Consider the following 24510-nt stretch of genomic DNA (forward strand, 5'->3'; position numbering starts at 1 on the left):
ACTGTGACCTCAAACTGAGATGGACAGGAGGAATGAGTCCTGCTGAAGCTGTGAGAATAAGAGCCGGAGGTTTGAATCCCATCCTCATTAGACGTTGTTGGTTTGAATCCTTGTTGAAGCAGGAATTCGTCCTCACAACCATCTGTTCTTGCAGAATACTGTGAGCTGTTATTCATCAAGTGGGGAGCATCCTGGTGCTCGTGACATCATCACGTGACATCATCACGTGACATCATCATTCGTTAACTGTTTGACTTTATCGACTTGATGCTCACAGGTCAGCGCTCATTACTGCTGAAGACGCTGAAGGAGAGTTCTCCTCCTGTCATGGCTCTCTCTTCCTCTCTCTCTCTCTCTCTCTCTCTCTCTCTCTCTCTCTCTCTCTCTCACACTCACACTCACACTCACACACACTCACACACACACCGTAACAAAGAGGTCACATGGAGCTCCCATGTGAAACTGAAGAGTCACTTCCAGTGTGACAGAATAAAGACTTTTGTTTCCTCGATTGTTTATTCTATTGTTTTCTCCAACAGATGAGGGTTACAGAGTTCCCTCGCAGCCTTCGACAGCATCAGCATCCCCCTCTCTCGCCTCGAATCGTCCCTCAACATGACCGGAACTGCTCTCTCCTGTCTCACATCATATCTCACAGACAGACATCAGCATCAGCAGCTGCACCTCCTCCACCGGCTCTGTCTCAAGGCGTCCTCCAGGGCTTAGTGCTCGGTCCTCTTCTGTTTATCCTCTACCTGCTCCCTCTTGGCAATATTATCCATCAAGGCCAGCACCACTGCTCTACATCTCCACCAAGGCCAGCACCACTGCTCTACATCTCCACCAAAAACCTCACTAGAACTGCTTTCTTTCACTTAAAAAACACCGCCCGTCTCCGCCCGTCACGCTCCTCTTCTGCTGCCGAAACCCTGATCCACGTCTTCGTCACCTCCAGAATCCTCAATGAACTTCACCACATCCAAAACTCTGCTGCCCACCTGTTCACCCACAACCACACCCATACCTACAACCACAACCACACCCATACCCACAACCACACCTATACCCACACCCACAACCACACCCACAACCACACCCATACCTACAACCACAACCACACCCATACCTACAACCACAACCACACCCATACCCACAACCACACCTATACCCACACCCACAACCACACCCATACCTACAACCACAACCACACCCATACCCACAACCACACCTATACCCACACCCACACTCACAACCACACCCATACCTACAACCACAACCACACCCATACCTACAACCACACCCATACCCACAACCACACCTATACCCACACCCACAACCACACCCACAACCACACCCATACCTACAACCACAACCACACCCATACCTACAACCACAACCACACCCATACCTACAACCACAACCACACCCACAACCACACCCATACCCACACCCACAACCACACCCATACCTACAACCACAACCACACCCATACCCACAACCACACCCATACCTACAACCACAATCACAACCCTAACCCACAACCACACCTACAACCACAACTACACCCACACCTACAACCACACCCACAACCACACCGACATCCACATTACCCCTGTTCTCCAGAACCTCCACTGGCTCCCCGTCCCACAACGCATCCATTACAAACTCCTTCTCCTAACCCAAAAAGCCCTCCATGATCAGGCCCCCCCACCTTACTGACCTGCCACACACAGACACACACCTTTAGAACTGCTTTTAATGTGTGACTGTGCTCTTACTTCTATTTGTTTTACTGCTTAGATTTTGGATATTTGAACTGTTATGTAAAGAGACTTGACACAAGCCAAAAAAAAAACTTTTCATACATGTATTTATATTTTGTTTTTTAATTCAACACCAAAACCAATTTATAGGTTCAAATCTTTTCTTCAAATAAACAAAACTATTGACTTGGCTCAATACGCTTTCCGGCGTGAATGAAGCAAATAAACCACAAATAGTCCAGCAAGTAAAACCACACCAGTAGAGCATCTCTTTTGGTGTGAACACAGCATTCTGCACCAGTGGACTAGTGGACTGGATCACATCAAACTGTTCGAATGTTCACTGAGTTCAGACTGAAATAGAAAAATATTATCTGAAATAAAAGAAGGAAAAGAGCAGGATCTAGCTTTCAAAAGAATGAATTCATCGTGTTGAGAAAAGATACTTGACATTTTAAGTTAATCATGTTTTTAAAAATTAAGAATACAACTAAAGGGATTTAATATTGAACCAACAAATTGATGTTGAGTAAAATTCTGAGCCCTGATAAATAAACAAAGCTCAGAAGCATTTTTAACTGAAGAAGAAAACATTAATCTGATATGAAAATGAACCAAACTGTGTGTGTGTGTGTGTATTTATATATATATATATATATATATATATATATATATATATATATATATATATATATATATATATATATATATATATATATATACACACACACACACACACACACAAATATATAATGTACATATACACATATACATTACATATTTGTTGTACCAGTTTTTACACCCGTTTCAGACTTCCTTGTTTCTTCAGATCAGACCGTTGCTTAGTTTGGTTCAGTTGTTGCAGCTCTGGCAGACCTGATGTCATGAAAAACAGTTGTCTTCATCAGTTGGAGTCCAGTGTAGGGATCTCACACTGTATGAAGTCCAGTGTAGGGATCTCACACTGTATGAAGTCAAGTGTAGGGATCTCACACTGTATGGAGTCCAGTTGAAGGATCTCACACTGTATGAAGTCCAGTGTAGGGATCTCACACTGTATGGAGTCCAGTTGAAGGATCTCACACTGTATGAAGTCCAGTGTAGGGATCTCACACTGTATGGAGTCCAGTTGAAGGATCTCACACTGTATGAAGTCCAGTGTAGGGATCTCACACTGTATGGAGTCCAGTGTAGGGATCTCACACTGTATGAAGTCCAGTGTAGGGATCTCACACTGTATGGAGTCCAGTTGAAGGATCTCACACTGTATGAAGTCCAGTGTAGGGATCTCACACTGTATGGAGTCCAGTGTAGGGATCTCACACTGTATGGAGTCCAGTGTAGGGATCTCACACTGTATGAAGTCCAGTGTAGGGATCTCACACTGTATGGAGTCCAGTGTAGGGATCTCACACTGTATGAAGTCCAGTGTAGGGATCTCACACTGTATGGAGTCCAGTTGAAGGATCTCACACTGTATGAAGTCCAGTGTAGGGATCTCACACTGTATGGAGTCCAGTGTAGGGATCTCACACTGTATGAAGTCCAGTGTAGGGATCTCACACTCTATGGAGTCCAGTGTAGGGATCTCACACTGTATGAAGTCCAGTGTAGGGATCTCACACTGTATGAAGTCCAGTGTAGGGATCTCACACTGTATGAAGTCCAGTTGAAGGAGCTCACACAGTATGGAGTCAAGTGTAGGGATCTCACACTGTATGGAGTCCAGCACCACTTTAGTCCAGCGGGCCTCATCAGGCCACAATGTGTGTCGTCAGCTGCATATCAGGTGTCTGCACCAGAAGTTATCGGTCAATAGTAGCTCACAGTGAGCTAGAAAGCATGTTGCCGGTTGTGGTTTTGCAATCGAAACACACATCAATCTGTAGCCGTCCATTGCTTTGCCTTCAAAGGGACTGTGTAGTTCCAAAGTCAGCTGACAGCTGGGTACAGATCTGTCCGGCAGGTCAGTGGGCAGTGAAGCCCACATGCCTCAGTCTGTCAACTGCTGTATTATACCCTGAGTCCTTGTGAATCTTCAAGTTGCTCGGTCTGATCTAGACTGAGCTGACCCTGCTGAATGTTCAGCAGCTGGACTCTGGAGGCCTGCAGACACTAAAACACAGAAGGGAACCTTAAAACCTTTACATTGATTTATAACATAACAACATGCACTTTTATTAATCCCCTTGGGGAAATTCTTCTCTGCATTTGACCGTCCTTGATGAAGGAGCAGTGGCCCTGTGAGGCGCCGGGGAGCAACGAGGGGTTAAGTGTCGTGCTCAGAGACACTTCCACGTGTGAACTGTGGGGGGGCTGGGGATGGAACCGGCTACCTTGTGGTAACAGGACGACCTCTCATCCCCCTGAGCTACAGCCACCCCTTTAATTTAATGATTGATTAACAGTTGTTTTGTTAGGGTTAGAGATAAAAGGCAGTGATAGGAAACACTGTCGACTTTGGATACACCCCATATACCTTTATTACACTTCGTATACCTTTTGTTAGCCCAATATACCTTTATTACGTCATGTATACTTGTATTGCACCCTGTATACATTTACTACACCGTATACACGTTTTATAAACCTTATGTACCGTGATTACACCATATATACCTATAATACACTCCATATCCCTTTTGTACACCTTATATACCTTTAATACACCCTATATAACTTCAATACCACCAGTATACATTTATTATACCCTGTACACCTTTAGTACTCCCTATATACCTTTAATACACACTATATTCCTTCGTTACAACCAGTATACCTTTTGTTTACCATTTGTACCTGTATTACACAATAATACAGTTATACCTTTTGTACAATTTCTATATCTTTAGTACACTCTTTTTATCTGTGATATATCCTGTGTACCTGGGTTACACATAAAATGAACCAATGGATACCTTCAGTACATCCTGTGTACCTGAAGCTACCTCTGTATACCTTCAGTATATCTGGTGTACCTGGAGCTAACTCTGTATACCTTCAGTATACTGAAGGTATACAGAGTTAGCTCCAGGTACACAGGATGTATACATTATGTGCTACCTCTGTATACCTCCAGCACCTGGGGTAGAAGTTATTGCCCTGAAGTTGCTGTTGCCTTTAGATGAGTTGCACGGCAGTAAACACCTGTTTGACTCACCAGCTGCTGTTAGGACCAGAGGATGAAGGCCAAAGAGAAGAATAAAAACAGGAATAGAAACTGGAAGAAAAAGAAGCGGAGAGTCAAGTCACAGGAATCTTTAACAGTGTGTTACCGTGGTGGTGAGAAGTTTCTATTACCTTCTCTTCCAGCTCTTTAATCTGTCGTTTCTGTGTTTCGATGCATTCCTCCAGCTCCTTGTTCCTCTGTCAAACACAAGCATCGTGTCAACAATACACAACACTCAGCTGTCTGTTATTTGACAGTCTACCTGTTGGTTCGGTGTGTACCTGTTGGTCCAGTGTGTACTTGTTGGTCCAGTGTGTACTTTTTAGTTTAGTGTGTACCTGTTGGGTCAGTGTGTACCTGTTGGGTCAGTGTGTACCTGTTGGGTCAGAGTGTACCTAGGCCCCGTTCCTCGTACCTGGTTCAACTACATCGATCACATGTCCTATGAGCAGCTTAAATTAACCCGGTGATTGAAGTCAGGCGATCTCGGTTTCTCAAAGCTGATCCGCGCTCAAACAATCTTGTTAATTGGAACCAAACTTCAGTAATCAGGATAAATTCCTGTGTCTGTCCTCAAAACAAACAACGATGTTCTAGCAGTACAACGGCAAATAAACTCTTTAAACTTAAATCAAGAGCCTCTTTTTTTCTCCGCTGATGAGCAGGAGATGATCATGAACGCATACAAGGAATTCAAGACCATAATCGTGACAAAATCAAACACTGCCACAAGGGCGAGACAAGAAGCGTAGCAAAATATCAGATAAGTCTAATGTGTAAGTATAGGGAAAATGTATCGGCCAATTTTAAGTGCCTCATGGCGATCGGTATCCTTTGAGCCGTGAGCAGAGACAGAGTCTTTTCTTCCTGGACCTTGAACGCCTCTGGTTCCACAACAGTGGGGCTCTGTTCAAGCAGATGCTCCAACACACACCAAGCAAGGCTGTGTGGAATATTGCTTCATCCATAAGTAAGTTATATTTCAGTTTTTTGACTGGAAAGAGATGCAATGTGGGCGATATCCTGATGAGGCTTTGTCTCAGGAGGGATTTGGCGGTATTTGGTGGATTCTGTAGGTCGTAAGCTTTCATGATATGATATGAAAATGTATATTTTCACAACTTGGGGAACTCTTTCAAGTCACTTTGGAGTACTCTCGAGTCATATTTATGGTTTATGTTAATATTTATGGTCGAATTGTGTTTTAAACATGTAAAATGGACTCACATGCTCTTGTAAGGAGCTAAGGCTGCAGAATCAATAACTTAGTCGTGTTTATGCTTTGCTTGTCAGTGGAAGCACTTTGTAAACCCTGTTTTTAAAAGTGCTATATAAATAATGTGTATTTATTATTATTGTTGTAAGGACAGGCTTTGTTATGTCACATGAGTGTTTCTGGTATTGATTCATGAGAGTACGAGAACTTGGAGAGTGAGGAGGAGCTCATAATAAAAGTGTCCCTGTTGTTTAAGAGCTTACCTGCTGTATGAGTTGCAGTAGTTCCATCCTCTCTCTGAGGATCTGGGCGTCTCGCTCCCTCAGCTCACACATCACAGAACGTTTCCATTGGTCCATAGCTCTCCTCAGCCCGTCCCTCTCGTCTTCCGTCAGTGTTTCAGATAGACGGCCCTGCTCCATCTTTAATCCCTCCATCCTGAACTCCTCCTCCTGCTGCAGAGCCTCAAACAACATGGCCTCCAGCTCCAGGATCCTCTGTGTCAGGAAAACAAACATTTCAAGACAAGGAAATTATCCAAATAGAAGTAGGAATAACTGTGCTTTATTATATGTATGTTTTATCCCTGTACACCCGAGTTAACCATTGCTATCATTTATGTAGACTTGATGTTTCCGACATAACCCTCACGCTAACAGTAAGTATTTATGCAAAAATATAGAATTTGCTATGAAAGATTACTGACTAATTTCAGTGTTCAGCCTGCAGGAAGAGACACTTCTTTATCTGGTTGTTTTGGCGTTGAGTGTTGTGCAGTCTCCAAGAAGGGACAAGCTGAAGGTCTGCAGTGATGTTTCCTGACTCTGGAGATGGATGAGTGCCACCAATCATGTTCTCAACTGTTGTTTGTGTCCTGTTTGTGGCTGATTTAAACCACACTGTGGTGATGTGCAGAGAACAAACTGGATTATTGAGGTGTAGAACTGGACCAGCTGATCTGGAGCAGGAAGTACATCCTCTTCTTCCTGATGGTGTCTGTGTTGGAAGCCGACTAGAGGTTCTGAGAGATGGTGGATCCCAGAAACATGATGGCCTCCACAGCAGAATGGAGTTAAGGGGTAGTGTAAGTACGTCTGCCTGTCTCTCCAGGTACAATGAGATAATGCTTGACATCCTTTGATCATTTCATAGGATGTCAAGTAATGTACAGAAGCCATCTTGAAAAGGGAATAAAGAAGTGTATCCAATTGCAAATTTATACTTCTATTCTTGATGGATTTTGCTTTACTTGGATGACATCATGAACAAACATGTTGCTCGTGAAATGCAAAGCAGGAAGTGCATGCGTGTCTTTTGTTGGACTGTGCAGGATTCTGGACTCTGGACGTTCTGAGTAGGTTTTTATATTTGTTTTGGCTTAAGTAAATCACTTTTGTGCAACGACTTTAAAATAACGCACCGCACACTTCTCTGGTTCATGATCACTTGCTTGTCTCTTCTTCTGCTGCTACTTACCTTATGAGCCTGGTCCATTGACTGCTTCCTGTAGTCCAACTCTTCATCCAGATAGCCTTTCTGTTTACTGAATAAATCCTGGTGAACAACACGCAGAGGTCAAAGGTCACTAGAGGCTTTGCTGCCGATCTGCTGTCAGACTTACTGGGAATCCAAAAAGTAACTTCTTGTTTCCTCCACTGGAAGTAAATCCATTTGAAACGATCAGAACAACATCTGCTGTGAGTTTGTGTGTCGTTTATGTACCAAATTTAAAATCTATCTTTCACGTTGGTTCAGCGTTTAAACAATCACCAAATGTTCCTGCTTCATCCGTCTCTGCTGTCACTACCTATTCAATGACTAGTTCCTTCTGTCTTATACGTTCAACTTGTTAGATAACAGGGTGAAGTAGATTGTTTTACCTTCTCACTTTCAATGTCCAGCATCTTTTGCTGCAGAGCCGCTTTTGTCACTTCAATGGACTCCAACCACTGACCGGGGAGAGAGAGAGACGGGTAGAGATACCATGAGCACAAGAGGTAGATGGCTCATGGCCCATACTCAGAGCATTTGTATCTTCAGGACTCTTCCAGGGAGAGAAACATCAAACAACATAAACTAAAAACAGAAATAGAGACTAGATGGGCGAATGAGACAAATAAACGTGTTGACAAATAATTTGTGTGTATATGATTCAAACAAAAATACAAAAACAAATTGGTGGCAGGGCCTGAATGTGTCCTTCTGCAGGTGCAGCACTAAGCATGACGAGCTGTCCGGCTCAGCAGGAGGTCTGAAGTGTCGGGTAGACCGACCTGGAAGGACGGCAGGGCCACAGACCGCCGTTACCTTTTCTGCTAGCGTGAGAACGGTTCTGGCCTGGATCACCACCACCTGCTCCTCATTGGACAGATTCTGCAAGGAGACAACAACAACACGTCAACAATGTAGAATTATATCAGCAACATGTTGAGAATACAGCAACATAACAACCTGTCAATGACACGTCCACACAATGTCAGTACATTCTCATCAGCATGTTCACAACTGAACACAACTGAACTAAGATCTGCTGCTTCAAAAGATCCAAAATGATTGATTTTACTATTGAAAACACATACATGTACAAATTAAATTCAACATACACTTACGGCGTTATCTCCCAGAATATCCAATTTCTTCATCAAGTCACTGATCATAATGTCCTGAGAGAAATAAACACGAGTCAGGAAAACCAGTAACTACTCGGGGGAGCTCAGGTGATTGTCGGTGTGTGTGTGTGTGTGGGTGGGTGGGTGTGTATGTATACATATGATGTATCACAGATGATGCAGCTGTGCTACATCATATTTATTAAACGTCTATTTAAAATGACACTGCAAGACAACAATGTTTCTTGGTTTGATGACCGTTTCCTCGACTCCTCTGCTAGTGTTACCCGCGAACAGGACTTAGCATTAGGAGAAGAGGCAAGGAAAGGAATCGAGGATGCATAAACTAGAAAATGACAACGGCCCAAAGTGTCCTCGGGTGTGTTTACCGGTGTACTCAGGTGTAGTGTTACTCACAGGGACCCCTTCTGCCTCACAGTAGATCTGTAGGGGACTGAGGCCTTCTGGGAAATGGAGTTGTTGGAAGTTAATAGCAGGCGAGCGTCGCTCCCTCTCCTGAACAGTAAACATGGTTTCCATAGAAACAGAGATACCCTCATTAGTGTGTTTTAAATGTATGCTGTTTATGTCTGTTTTAACTTGTTATTGTTGTTTACATATGTTTTATTTGGTTGTTTATGTCTGCTATTTATGTTTTACTGTCGTCTGTTATAACTTTTTAATATTGTTTTTGTTGTTGTTTTTGTCAGTGTTGACTACATTACCTTGTTTACGTTGTTTGTATATGTTGTTTACATCTGTCTGGCTGTTAGAACTTGTTGATGGGATTGTTGTTTGTATTTGTCTGTTTTTACCTCAAGCTCTAAAATCCGAAACTCCAGCAGTTCGTTTTGATCTCTGACGTCCTGAATTTCGTTTTCCAGCTGCAGCTCCTCACCTTCCATTTGCTTCACCTGCAACAGAAAAGAAAAAAAAAGAGACGCTATGAGCGAGATGTGAGGCGCCGCAGACCCCTGACACCTTCTACGTGGACGGATCCACTGAGCACAGAGCAACGATGGACAGTCGCATCAGGAGCTGGGAGTGCGTCCCTCTCCGGCCGGCAGAGAAGTCACAGCAACATCATCCACGGCCCGGGCAGCGGCGAGGTCCGAGCACGGCGCTCTAAAGCGACCGGAGCCGGCGTGACGCTTTCGGCCAGAGCCTTTCCCAGCTGACTTAGAGCCGGTGGCTGAGCACCACAGAGGAAGAAATGCAGCACAGCAAGGAGAGAGCACAACCCGTCAGGTCAACAACAATGCATGTTGTCCAAATCTATCAACAAAACTGCCACACTGACCCTGCACAATGCAGACAGGACATGCAGCAGCAGTGCACCTTGGTGCAGAGAGCAGCAGCCCCAGGTGCAGCAGCAACTACAGAGCTGTGGCTAGTTTATGATTCAATACTGTAAATGTATAAAACAGTAACACAATTAGCATTTCACACGCACATGAACCTCCGTGGGAAAGAGGTCGTCAGTAAGTCTTGAGATTCTGGCTTCTAGGTGAGACTCTATCTTCACTGACCGATCACAATGCATGTTGACCTGTTGGTGATTGATTAACATTTGCAGGAAGGAAAGGCCTAAACAAAACCCAAAGTAAGCTGCGAGCTGTACTTGAACCATTTGGAGTAAGTTCATGGTCCTGGTATCTTTTGAAAGAAACAACTGAAGCATTTCTGAAATATATGCCTGCAGATGACTATAACTAGGACTTATTAACTAAGCAATACAATGGAACATAGCCTGAAGCCTAATCCAGTCTAATCTAAAGAAAGATCCAGAAAATGTATATTTTACACATGTTTTTCTAATGAAATATCTAGACGTTCTTCCATTTTGAGAATAATAATATTCATTATATATATATATATATATATATATATATATATATATATATATATATATATATATATATATATATATATTTATTTATATATATAAACCCTAACCCTATATATTTTTATATATATATATATATATATATATATATATATATATATATATATATATATATATATATATATATATATATATATATATATATATAAAGGCTTAAAGTCTTGCAAACTTATAAAGGTACAATTTATATTTACTATAAGTAAATATACTATAAGTATTCATACTTATTCAATGAGATACTGTGGCTATATATAGTATTGAACGTTTTCACATCGTAAGAAGACCATTTTTGTTGAACTCTTATGGATATCTGGATCATAAATGAGGCGTCATCGGTGAGTTGCCTGCATTTGCATACTGTTTAATTCCTGGTTGTTGTCTGGACAAATGCTGAGATGTTGGCTGCTGTGTTGGTCGCAGCTTGACATGGTTAGGCTGATTGGACGCACCGTAGCACCGCTGCACTCATTATTATTATCATTTCGAACTATAAATAGCAATATATCAAACCTATTGTCAGTGCACACCACGTGCACTGGTCACACGGGCCCTGTGGCCAATCACATGTGTCGGTCTCTCTCTCTGTCTCTCTCTCTCTGTCTCTCTCTCTGTCTCTCTCTCTCTCTCTCTGTCTCTCTCTCTGTCTCTCTCTCTCTGTCTCTCTCTCTGTCTCTCTCTCTCTGTCTCTCTCTCTGTCTCTCTCTCTCTCTCTCTCTCTCTCTCTCTCTCTCTGTCTCTCTCTCTGTCTCTCTCTCTGTCTCTCTCTCTCTCTCTCTCTCTCTCTCTCTCTCTCTCTCTCTGTCTCTCTCTCTCTCTCTCTCTCTCTCTCTCTCTCTCTCTCTCTCTCTGTCTCTCTCTCTCTCTCTCCCTCTCTCTCTCTCTCTCTCTCTCTCTGTCTCTCTCTCTCTCTGTCTCTCTCTCTCTCTCTCTCTCTCTCTCTCTCTCTATATATATATATATATATATATCAACGTGTTTTTCATGTGTTTCTTCACCTTCTCCACCAGCTGTTGATTCCTCTGATACAACGCCTGCTTCTCCTCCACCCACTTCACATCCTGAGAGACAGACAGACAGACAGACAGACAGACAGACAGACAGACAGACAGACAGACAGACAGACAGACAGTAGTGTCAGGAGACATGATATAAAAATAAGTTCTTACCAAGCAATCTAATTGGTCATTCAGAGACAAATGTTTCCAAAAATTGCAATATTGAAACAAAACCAATTGTTTTCTTGTTCATTTTGGATTCATACAACAGACATTCGATGATTGATTGGCCGATTGGGGGTCTTTATCTCCCTCTTGCTATTCTTGTTTTTTTGATAATATTTTAATCTTATCTGTTCAGCTGCAACCCCGGCGGTGTGAAATGGAGTTGAGTGCAAAAATAAGATAGCATAATTAAAAGCGGTAAGGTGGCTTACTTTCATATATTTGGAGAAGGGCTATAGTGTTTAAATGTCTATTCAATGTATTTCTAAGAATATTATAATATAATATTAGGAGTCATTTCTTTAAAAAAAAAAAAAAAGGTCGATACACACATTTACAAATAAATTATGTCGGTACTTCATGTTCCAGAGACTGAAACATTCAACTGTTATTAAAGGAACTGCACTAAGCTGGTTTGAATCCTGTTCATCAGATGGCTCTCAGGTAGTTAACAATGAAGCCTGCATGAACTCCAACGTTAGTCACAGAGTTCCATAAGGTTCTGTGCTTGGACCCATTTTAATCACCTTATACATGCTTCCTTTTAGCTATATTATCGGGAAACACACCATAAACTGTGTTTGTTATGCAGATGATACTCAATTATAGATGTTATTATGTCTGTTCATACATCTGTTACTGCACACATATACATATATATATATCAGTGGCGCGCAAAAATTGTCATTACGCCAACTGTAGAGTTTAACAGATGATCGCGCACTCCGTGCACCACCCCTTAAATCTTTATATATGTATAAAATTATAAAATAGCTATAATTTTATGATTCTGTCTGTCTGTCTGTGTGTCTGTGTATGTGTGTGTGTGTGTGTGTGTGTGTGTGTGTGTGTGTGTGTGTGTTACCAGTCCTTGTTGTTTCAGTGCGGACTCCAGGTCTGCAACTCTGGTTTGATATTGACTGATTTCAGTCAGCAACTGCTCTCTGGTCTGTAAAACAGGGAATGGAACCATTAACCTGTTGGTGCCTTGCTTGATTGCACAGAATAGAACCATCAACCTGTTGGTGCCTTGCTTCATTACACAGAATAGAATCATCAAACTGACCTTAATCTCCTTCTCTGCGTCGTAGTGGACTCCGCTGGTTTCCGTCAGCAAGGCGTACGCCCGCTGCAACGCCTGATATTCCTGAGTCAGCTGACGGTAACGAAACTCTGCCTCCTCTCGCACACACATCTGAAACACACAAACAAGCCAGTAAGGGAACCAGTGAGAGTAGAAGCAGAACCAGCTGCTGGTCTGGAACCAGCTGGTCCTGGGCTCTGTGAGAACGGCGTAGAGACATCACAACACATCAAAGAAAGAGAACATTTCACAGACATTGAACAAAGACAAAGAAGAATATTGTTGTCACTTTTTGGGTGTTTCCCCTCTGTGTTCTGTGTGGCGTGGGTGTGGCTTCCATATCCAACACCTGTCTGCAATCTACTCATCAGACACATCCACTCAAATACCCGCCTCTACGGTGCTACGGTGCGTCCAATCAGCAGCAGATACTGGACAAGAGGCAGGAGGCAGGAGACGGGATACTGGAACAAGAGGCAGGAGGCAAGAGGCAAGACGCAGGAGGCAGGAGGCAGGAGGCAAGACGCAGGAGGTAGGAGACAAGAGGCAGGAGTCAGGATACTGGAACAAGAGGCAGGAGGCAAGAGGCAAGACGCAGGCGGCAGGAGGCAGGAGGCAAGACGCAGGAGGTAGGAGGCAAGAGGCAGGAGTCAGGATACAGGGCAAGAGGCAGGAGACAGGAGACCAGATACCGGGACAGGAGGCAGGAGGCAGGAGACAGGATACTGGGACAAGAGGCAGGATCCAGTGTCACGGCAGGGCTTGCCTCCTGCCTGCACTGTGTGTGGTAGAGGGCGTTGCCCTTCTGATTTTGCTCACCTCACCTGCTCAAGAGCTAAGCTGCCTTCAATCCAGTAATCACCCTGCAGTATATCTACCCCAGTTCTTCATCCACTCGCCAGATCGCTCTCCCAACGAACCTGGGAGAGGCTGGTGTCTAGTTTAGATCCGAGATGTAAACTCATTGTTTTGCCTCTGTCTTTTTCTTCGCGGTCATCCATCCTCCCGGTTCACCGGTCAGTCTGCTGTCCCCCTTGACTGCTCCTCCATACCTGTTTCCCTGAGAATAAACAAGTTCCTCCTTCCATTCTCTGGTCCGCCATCACACATCGTAACATACAGGATGCAGGAAACTTGAGGAGAGGAAGCACAGAGGCTCCGGGGAAGAAGAACCCTAACCCTAACCCATTCCAGACCTGCGAATGAAACCCCTTCCTACACTCTTCTGCTCCGTGTCCGCTCTGCGGTCCTGCCTGAAATAATCCGTGACAATTCTGCTATGAAGTCCAAGTAAAGGGAGAAGAAAAGATTTAATTCAGTAAACGATGCAACTGGACCCTGTTTAGGTCTCTGATGGATCCGGATCCAGCAGAAACCTAAACAGGGTCCAGGTGGTTTTGTGTACCTCGTCTGGTTCTGTATCAGGAGTTCTGTCAGTGTGGAACGACAAAGACGATCCATCAGAGTCCACAGACACTTCTTCATCATAGCCATAGAACGTTTCTATGACCTGTGTGAGCAACAGGAGAACAATAGAGCAGGATAACAAGAGAACCGTAGAACAATAGAGCAGGATAACAAGAGAACAGCAGAACAAGAAGATGAAGAGATGACACGTTTGAAAACTTGTGAAGACGTTCTTACCCGGCATGCTTTAAAGGTCCGTTTCCTCCGGACGGATTCCTGACGTCTGGATCTCAGTAACACGTCTCTCTCCTGGAGATACACACATGACATCAGTCATTCATTTAATCCTTCATTCGATGAACATTTGCAGAACGAAAACGCTTAAATAAAATCCAAAGTAAATTGCAAGCTGTACTTGAACCATTTGGATTAAATTCATGGTCTTGGTATCATTTGAAAAAAAAAAACTCTTAAGTTTTTCGCCCTCAATAGTCTTAATCACTTTAAGTGCTGCTGACACTGAGTTCTATAACTTTGAAAATAATAAATATACGATTTTAATTTTCGCCTAAACATTTATTGGCAAATATATGCCTGCAGATGACTATGACTGGGACTTATAAACTAAACAACACAATGGAACCATAGCCTGAAGCCTAATCCAGTCTAATCTAAAAGAAGATCCAGAAAATGCAGACAATTTATATTTTACACATGTTTTTCTAATAAAATATTTAGACGTTTTTCCATTTTGAGAATAAAAATCTACATTATATATATGTACTTTATATCTATTAAAAGGCTTAAAGTCTTGCAAACCTATAAATGTACTATTTGTATTTACTATAAGTATTGCTGACACAGAGAAAAATGCATTTTCATACTAAATCAATGACAAACTGTGGCTGTGCAGCTCCACATTGCTCTCAGGCCTCTTTGAGCCTGTTCTGCATATCCCCACCCCCACTCACTGGTACTCAACATTTAGGCCAGCTCATTGGCTATCTGACACGCCTGTCATCAGAGCTGTGGCACGGAACAGGTCCCATGTAACTTGTCCCATACATGGAAGAATAGGCAGACCCTGTTCCTCATTGCAGACTCTCATTGGCCAAAGTAGCTTGTCAGTCAGGACATGAAGCTCCTTTTGGCTCAAGTGAGGATTCATTGGAAAGGTTAGGCTTCAGCCTCTATTTTGAGTCCATGTTTACGTCTGTGCTGCAAAGGAGACTGGAGTTACAGCCTTAAACACGGAAATATTGTTTCATATCTCCAGCTGAATTGACCATTGCAACACCAGTCCAACACTTGTCCCTGGATATTTATGGAGATAGCATATGCTTTGGGCTATTGTTTTTTGTTTATTGAACCTTTTTACAAGGTAAGAAGATCGTTTTTGTTGGACTGCTATGGATATATGGATCATAAATGAGGCTTCATTGGTGAGTTTCCTGCATTTGCATATCGCCTATTTGCTGGTTTTGTCTGGACAAATGTGTGAGCTGTGGCTGCTGTGGGTGTCGCAGCGCCACGCAGTTACGCTGGCTAGACGGATGGGAGCTGGCGCTTTCCTCAGCACCCACGCACTTGTATATGACATTTACAATGTAATAGTTATGTAAGAAACATGTAAAAACCACGTGTGCGTATCCCGTGGACGGTACACACGAACATTAAGAGGTTTTAATGTACATATTCAGTATGTAATTTATAAATGTTGAGTATGAATGATTTTGCATTAGCTGATTTTAGTCGCAATCTTTGAGGAAATATCTTCACCTTGTAAATGTTTGACAATGAATGACATAACGGACCTCGGTCTAACACAGTAAAGTAGTAGCAGAGTGTAAGTATACATCGTAGTAGTAGTAGTACAAGTACTCATCAATACTCACTATAACATTCTTTACATAACCAGCTGTCTCCAGAGCCTGAAAACATAAAGTTTTATTTAAGACACTAAAAAACTATTTTAGTATCAACCTGGAAGAAGGAAATGCATGAAAGAAAGTACTCCGAGAAGGAGTACAAGTTGTTGTAGTAGTTATAATAGTAATAGTAGTATAAGTACCTTGGACAAGTTGTTGATGAAGTATTGTAGTAGTAGTAGTAGTAGTAGTAGTACTAGTACCTTGGATAGGTCCTCGATGACGTGTTGTTGTTCCAGAACTTGTAAACGTAGAAACTCCATCTCCCGCTCATCCTGGCTGTAACCATGGTAACTGGTGGAGTGGCTCCGGTCCAGGTCGTTTAAAGAACTTGGTCTCCTCTGGACACACACACACACACACACACACACAATTTCTGTGTTCCAATACATTGAAATACATGAATAAGTATGCATGTGTTGTACCCTGTGCGGGTTAGCAGGTATTAATACTCGTGACCAGCGGGGGTCAGAGGTCGCGCCCAAGAACAACAACAGGAAGTCGCTACAACTTTCACACTGTTCTCCGGTTCCCATAGCTACGTAAGAGAGTGTGGTTACCATCGCCACCATCTCCATGTTCTCCTGCGTGACGAAGCGCAGCTTGTTGTCGAGGCGACGCAGCGCGAGCGCCAGCTCCTCGCTCTTCCGGCTCAGACGCTTGTTTTTGTCCAGAAGAGGAAGAAACTGACTCTCTGTCTCTCTGAGACGCTTCAGCTGTAGAAAACATGACAACATTAGGTACATCAAATAATAACAAATATACAGAAGATAAAACTAAAAACAAAGTACATCAAATACAGCCAGAGAACAGGTTCATGATGTTGAGTGTGTGTTTCTTTGTGAGGACCACTTTGGGTTTTACACCTTGGGAAGGAGGACATGTGTATTATAAGGATATTATTACCTTGTGAGGACACTTATATATTGTGCGGATATTATTACCTTATGAGGACATTTATATATCGTGCGGACATTATTACCTTGTGAGGACATTATTACCTTGTGAGGACATGTATGTATTGTGAGGACATTATTACCTTGTGAGGACATTATTACCTTGTGAGGACATTATTACCTTGTGAGGACATGTATGTATTGTGAGGACATTATTACCTTGTGAGGACATTATTACCTTGTGAGGACATTATTACCTTGTGAGGACATGTATACTTTATGAGGACATGTATACTTTGTGAGGACATGTATACTTTGTGAGGACATGTATATATTGTGAGGACATGTATACTTTGTGAGGACATGTATACTTTGTGAGGACATGTATATATTGTGAGGACATGTATACTTTGTGAGGACATGTATACTTTGTGAGGACATGTATACTTTGTGAGGACATGTATATATTGTGAGGACATGTATACTTTGTGAGGACATGTATACTTTGTGAGGACATGTATACTTTGTGAGGACATGTATACTTTGTGAGGACATGTATATATTGTGAGGACATGTATACTTTGTGAGGACATGTATACTTTGTGAGGACATGTATACTTTGTGAGGACATGGGACTCAGGCCTGCATTATGTCAATGGAAAGTAGAAAGTTTACCAGTTCGTTTCGCTCTTCAGACAGCAGAGCATTCCGATCTTCCAACTTCCTGACGACGGCACTGAGCTCAGCAATTTTTAACTGAAACCTCCGCGTGTCCCGCTCCTCTTGAGCCTGCACACACACACACACACACACACACACACACACACACACACACACACACACACACACACACACACACACACACACACACAAACCAAAAACTTGTTCTATTACAGAGACATTTCAGGTTCCTTCTATGACTCTTAGAAAACAAGCTACAAGAAGCATGTTGACCTAACTTTGAACTGATTATGAGTATCTAGCTTTCATCTGGATGAGTCTCCTCACAACTGAGTGTTGTCTCAGGACCTCTAAGCTAGCTGGCTAGCTAACAAACAAGTCACAGCTAGCTAGGTACTTATAATCATTAATATGCATGTGCCAGCAAACTAAGACATACTCAACACTCATCCCACTGATGGGCATCGACCCCATCACCATCATATAAATGTTCTTTATCACTTTGAGTTGTTTCTATTTCTGTTGAGAAGATAACTGAGACTTGTGATCACTTTGAGCACTGCTGGTCTTTCAATAACATTTATGAATGCTTTGTAAAGCATAGATAGACCTCACTTTAGATGAGGTCGCGCAACATACTTAACTAATACTTAACCAACAACTAATAACTACTGAATAAACATGATATTTATGAATGCTTTGTAAAGCATAGATAGACCTCACTTTAGATGAGGTCGCGCAACATACTTAACTAATACTTAACCAACAACTAATAACTACTGAATAAACATGATATTTATGAATGCTTTGTAAAGCATAGATAGACCTCACTTTAGATGAGGTCGCGCAACAAACTTAACTAATACTTAACCAACAACTAATAACTACTGAATAATCATGAATTGCAGTATAAAACACGTTCATGAAGCACATTAACCATTAGTTTATCATCCAGAAGTCTCTCAAAATTGGTTTGCAGTATATATTACTTAATTTCCAAATGGGGAATCCATCATTTATAAAGTATGAAAACATAATCATGAAATGCATAATAGTCAGGCTTATTAATGAAGAATGAAACATGTATAACTAATGAAGAGCATACTAATGAGTTACTAATGAGTGATCATGTTGGATCAATGCTTTATGAATGATACGTGTTTACTCATGCTTTACTAATGTAAACAGTGTGAAGCTATTATAAAGTATTACCAAAGTATTTGTCACTTTCTGTGGCATCTTGCAATGGGAATCGATGTGTGGCCACTCCTACTTGACTTGGAAGTAAGGGACATCCTAAACATCTGATGTTTGATCCAGCTTTTCATTGGTTCCCTTCACCATGTGACTTCTTCTGCCTTTACAGGTTATGTGAACAGTGAATCGTGTGATCCTGGGAACCACATTGTTCACTTGTCTGTACTGGGTGTGAGTGTTAGGATGGTTCAAATCTATTGGATTAGTGGTCATGGGGACTCTGAAGAAGTTGGACTCTGAAGTGAAATGCTATGACTTCAAGTTCAAAGTTCAGCACGCCCAGTTAATATGCAACGTTTAAAATGTGACATGATGTGAATGTAGTTCATGCAGTAGGAGCAGGATGAGGTGAGCTTACGGTGTGAGGAGCAGTGTTAGGGGTGGGGTTAAGGGCTTGACCAGGGTGGTACAGTCCAACCCTCTGTGCATCTCTCAGGGCTGCAATTTGCTGCTCAGCAGCCTGAGTCTGCAGCTGGAGGCGGTGGGCGTGTCCAGCCTGCAGCCCCAGGGCTTTATCCAAAACACTGACAGCTCTGTCCTTCAACTTAATTTCATCCATCTGCATACAAAGAGGTAGATAGACAGGTTGGAAAGACAGACATGTACACAGGTTAGAGACAGACAGGTAGATGGGGTTAGGCGGGTTAGGTTGGATGTGATTAGTCGGACAGGTAAGCAACAAGGTTAGGAAGACACACAGGTTAAGGCTGAGGCCGAACTCGACGTGCATGAACCTGAGCACAGCCTGACCCCCGTCGAATAGACCCCCGGACAATTAGACCCAAAGAGGTGACCAACGCCACAGCAGGACCATGAGTATGAGCAGCAATATAATAATAATGTACAACACTATGAATCACAGGACCCGGATACCAATATACTTATTTATGACTTGCCTGAAACAGAAGCTTTCTATTGAGTTAAAGTTAAAGTGAGACACTGCTGAATCTGTAAATGCAAAGTGTTCTGTGTGTGTCAGTCTCTGTTTGAACAGTCTTTTCATTGTATAGTGCCAGTCTTTGTTGTCTAGTCTGTCCATGGAGGTCATTGTGGGTGAAAGATTAAAATCACACACTCGTTGTGACATATTCACATGTGTGTACACACAGTCATGTGACTCGTACCAGTCGGCGGATCTCCCTCTCACAGTCTCTCTTGGTCCTGTTCAGCTCCTCCTGGTGTTGGTGATGAGCTGATCGCAGTTCTGCTGCTCGGGCCTGGCCAGCCTGTTGTGCCGATGTCAGAGCCTCCTCAGCATTCTTCTTTGCTCCTCTTTGCTCCTGCACCTCCTGCTGGAGGCGACAACGCTCCGCCTCCCAGCTCCTCCTTGCTTCCTCCACCTCGGCTAGTAGGGCACTCCTCACCTGGAGAATGACGGGACAGACTCTTAAATATTCAGAAAGTTTTCTTCACTCGTGAACACAGACAAAAGGAGGAGTAAAATTCTATTTTTCAAGAAGAACAGTTAAATTGCCATTCACATCTGGAGAAAGAATAGATGAGTAAATTATCATCTGCTACTGAAGAAAGACAAAAATAGTTAAATCATCCTTTTCACCTAAAGAATGAGAAGATGAGGAGTGAAATCACACTTTGACACTATCCACCATCACATCCCGTTTCAGAGACTGGAACATTTCACTTGAATTAAAGGAACCGCACTAAGCTGGTTCAAATCCTGATCAGATGGATCTCAGATAGTAAATGATAAAACCTCCATGAACTCCAACGGTAGGCATGGAGTCCCACAAGGCTCTGTGCTTGGACCCATTGTATTCTCCTTATATATATATTTCCTTTAGGCAATATCATCAGAAGACTAACTTTCATAGTTATGCATCACCTTGTCCGTAGATCCATCCCGCAGCATCAGCACCAGACCGTTTAGTCGCTGAATCTCTCCATCTTTGATCTTGATGACCCTCATCAGCTCCATCTCGTGCTGCCGTAGTAACGTCTCTCTGGTCACAGCCAGCTCCTTCTGCTTCTCCTCGTGGAGTTTGGTCTTCAGCTCCGTCACGGTGACTGTCGCCCGGTGGTGCTCCGCCTTCAGCTCCTGACTCTTCTCTCTCTCCAGGCGGCTCACCTGTGATCAGTTTAACATCGGCAGTAGTTCAAAGTGATCCCAATGGCACTCTGGGATTTGTAGTCCTTACCTTGTTCTTCTCATGTTGTAGTTCGATCTGGATTTCCGTCAGCTTGGCTCTCAGATCCTCATTGGCTGCTTGAAGAGTTGCCATGGCATCAGGTCGCTCCCCCTTCCCTCGCCCCCCTGCTCCTCTCTTTGACATCATCACCGCCACCAGACTCCGCCCCCACAAAGAGCTGTCCGTCAATCAGAAGCTTGACGACATCCGTACCTGTGGACGCACACAAATAACAATCGACAACGTGAGAATGTGATTGGTCAAGTTTGCTTCCTCTGCTTTTATTCTTGTCATTGAACCTGTTTAGGGTTCTGTGCTGTTTTATTCAATGAAATCCAAACCAGCGAACATTACCATATGAACATATGTACATGTTACAAGTTGATGTACATGTATCTATCACATGGCATTTCCTTTATAACATAATATTGAAACATAAAATACTCTGAGTATTGCAAGACAAGTAGTTACACTATCTACACTGTGGTGATTGACACCTGGGGCCTGTCTCATGAAGCTGGGTAACAAACTCAGGTTTCCCTCAGTTATCCAGCTGCACTTAACCAGATGTCCGCGGTCTCGCTTTTTGGTCTCAGGAAGCCGGTTATCAACTGGTTAAGTCAACCCAGGAGTGTCTCATGTAGATCTGTGCTCGTGCACATGAAAGGGGCGGAGTTAACTCCGTTAGACCAATCGTGCACCGTGAAGGAGCCGAGAGCAACGTATTTTACAACGATCTTAAGAATGTATGAAAAATATAGAGAAAGAATACAAGCACAAAGCAGAAAGCAACACTGCTGCAGCGGCCAGAAGCCGCAAGGAATCCTGGGAAAAAAACCAGCGATTCTGTTAATGCAGAAATCACTGGGATTGTAATATTAAATCACTTTTTGATTACCTTTTCGTTTTACCAACTTAACCTCATTTCAGTTGAAACCCCAGTGGAGCTAAAAGATCATGAGAGCAGTTAAAACAAACACAGGAACATGGTTCAAAGCGCTCAGTGAGTTATTATAATATCTTCCAGGCTTCACGTATGACGGATGGTTTTGCCGTCAGGAAACACGCTCTCTGCAGAGCGCTGCTCTTACTGTCCTGTCCTTCCTCCACAGGATTCTGTAGAAATGGGCGTGTCTTGTTTCCAGGGCAGTGATTGGCCAGGAGGCGTCTCATGTCCCCGCTGAGATCTTATCCGGGAATTTAACCTGCTGGAGCCGGTTAGGTTCAGCGTAAGTTACCGAGGGCAACGGACCCAGATAGTGAAGTGAACCAGCTTCCTGAGACGGAAAACCCAGAGTGACTCCAGAAGTTAATCCAGAGTTAATCCAGAAGTTAATCCAGAGTTAATCCAGAAGTTAATCCAGAGTTACTCCAGAAGTTAATCCAGAGTTAATCCAGAAGTTAATCCAGAGTTAATCCAGAGTTACTCCAGAAGTTACCTCGCAAAGCTGAAATCCAGCTTCGTGAGACAAGCCCCTGGACAGACACTTGGGGAAAGTAGTAGCAGTAATAGTACACATAGCGTAACTAGTAGTAGCGGTATCTGTCACGTGAAGCCACGAGTGTAGTTTGGCTTGTTTGCTCTGTAACCCTGATTGTTATGTGATCTCCTCTGATTGCTTCATTCTCTTCATCTGTCCCCCTGATAGTTTATGCCCCCCACCTGTGCTTCCCCTCTCCTTTACCTCCCTGTTTTCCCCTGTCAGTCGTCATATGTCATTTGTAGTTCTTCATTCAGTACCGGTGTGTGTATCGTGTCAAGTGCTCCTACTGTTTTGGTTGTTTTCTGGACTAAGTAAAGTGCTTTTTTTTTTTACCTTGCATCCTGTCCCTTCTTCATCTGCACCTGAGTCTCAGCCCCACCACACACGGTCGTGACAGTATCAGCACTACTCGTTCTATAGCAGTATCAGTAGTACTTGTATGTGTACTATGTGATTGTATAATATATGTAATGTTGATAAGAACCAACGCTGTCTGGCAGTTGACTCTCAATGATTATTCCCATGGGAGCACTATCACCATGAAACAAACAAACACACACACACACACACACACACACACACACACACACACACACACACACAGGCCTAACTGAGCACCCACAGATTACTAGATGTAGATCACTCACCGTCCAATAGGAAGCCCCAGACACTGCATAGCTGAGAGAGAGAGAGAGAAAGAGAGAGAAGAGAGAGAGAGAGAGAGAGAGAGAGAGAGAGAGAGAGAGAGAGAGAGAGAGAGAGAGAGAGTGTGTGTGTGTGTGTGTGTCTATGGGTTATACATATATTCTGAGCATGCTAACCAGCAAGCTCCACTACAGCCCCCTCTGTGTCAGTGTGTGTCAGTGTGTGTGTGTGTGTGTGTGTGTGTGTGTGTGTGTGCGCTGCCGGCATCTGCCTCCTTCCACCTATCTGTTTCTGTCTGTCTCTCTGCCTTTTTCTCAGTCTGTCGGTCTCTGTTAGCATTTAGCTCTTGTCAGTATTTGTATGTTGATGCTTAGCTTCTCTGCAGCCTCTGCTGGCGTCATCCTCCTCTTCCTCCCAGCATCCTTCAGTGTGACACGGAGCTGAACCATCAAAGGTCTGTCACCCTCTGCTGGGCACTCAGGGCCATTGCATCTTCATCGTCATCACCATAACACTCTGATCCTGGTTTATTGATCATGAGATTGTTAAACATTTGTTTTTTTTATTTCCCACTTTGTTGATGAGGACCAACATATGTATTAAACATTTGAGTAAATTAAACTGTTCAAAGGTTAGGGTTAAGGATTGGGAAAATTGCACTTCTTCAATTCAGGATAATTGTTGTTGCTTTTATTGCATTTTACCATTTACTGTGAAAATAAAACACATTAACACACAATTTGAAATAATAAAAGTAGAGAAAGAGAAAAATACAAAATCTCGTTTGTTCTGTTTTGCATGTTGTATGCCATGAAAAAGTATTGTTTTAAATCTATCTATATAATGGTGACCATTATATATATATATATATATATATATATATATATATATATATATATATATATATATATATATACACACACAAATGTAACATTTTATGACTTTTTGAAAGTATTACAATAAATTACTTTTGAAAGAATTTTTTATTTGACTGTTATTCATTTACAGTATTAAAATGAATACAGTGATACATTTTACAGTAGTCCAGGATTTGTTGTTAAAAATAATACTGTTGATTATTACTGTAAAAATAACTGC

General features: G+C 42.7%; 2 protein-coding genes across 9 annotated transcripts in view; one reads left to right on the plus strand and one right to left on the minus strand.

Annotated features, from left to right (window-relative positions):
* Positions 1-1697, plus strand: part of LOC137780684 (uncharacterized histidine-rich protein DDB_G0274557-like) — a 2199-nt gene extending 502 nt beyond the window's left edge. The window contains exon 2 of the mRNA XM_068568853.1: positions 956-1697. Within this exon, the coding sequence (XP_068424954.1) occupies positions 956-1697 (742 nt within the window). The remainder of the gene's footprint in view (positions 1-955) is intronic.
* Positions 1698-3402: 1705 nt separating this feature from the next.
* On the minus strand, positions 3403-23473 carry jakmip3 (Janus kinase and microtubule interacting protein 3). Of its 8 annotated transcripts, none has more exons than XM_068568858.1 (24): positions 23415-23473; positions 21293-21496; positions 20980-21222; positions 20261-20500; positions 19495-19695; positions 17874-17987; positions 16863-17018; positions 16506-16643; positions 16270-16305; positions 14612-14683; positions 14373-14477; positions 12950-13078; positions 12749-12832; positions 11659-11721; positions 9573-9671; positions 9175-9273; positions 8752-8811; positions 8456-8521; positions 8029-8097; positions 7625-7702; positions 6412-6645; positions 5064-5129; positions 4924-4983; positions 3403-3878 (listed from the first exon to the last, which is right to left on the minus strand). In XM_068568858.1, exons 2-23 carry the CDS (start codon positions 21428-21430, stop codon positions 4933-4935), a joined length of 2541 nt encoding a protein of 846 aa, XP_068424959.1. In that variant the 5' UTR covers positions 21431-21496; positions 23415-23473; the 3' UTR covers positions 3403-3878; positions 4924-4932. The 8 variants fall into 8 exon arrangements, with proteins under 8 accessions (XP_068424959.1, XP_068424960.1, XP_068424961.1 ...); XM_068568859.1 differs by having other exon boundaries at positions 23101-23467; XM_068568860.1 differs by lacking the exon at positions 23415-23473 and adding an exon at positions 22182-22724 and having other exon boundaries at positions 8758-8811.
* Positions 23474-24510: the final 1037 nt, after the last annotated feature.

Source organism: Clinocottus analis, unplaced genomic scaffold, assembly GCF_023055335.1.
Source record: "Clinocottus analis isolate CAN_PGR_092001 unplaced genomic scaffold, fCliAna1.0.p SCAF_82, whole genome shotgun sequence".
Taxonomy (NCBI): domain Eukaryota; kingdom Metazoa; phylum Chordata; class Actinopteri; order Perciformes; family Cottidae; genus Clinocottus; species Clinocottus analis.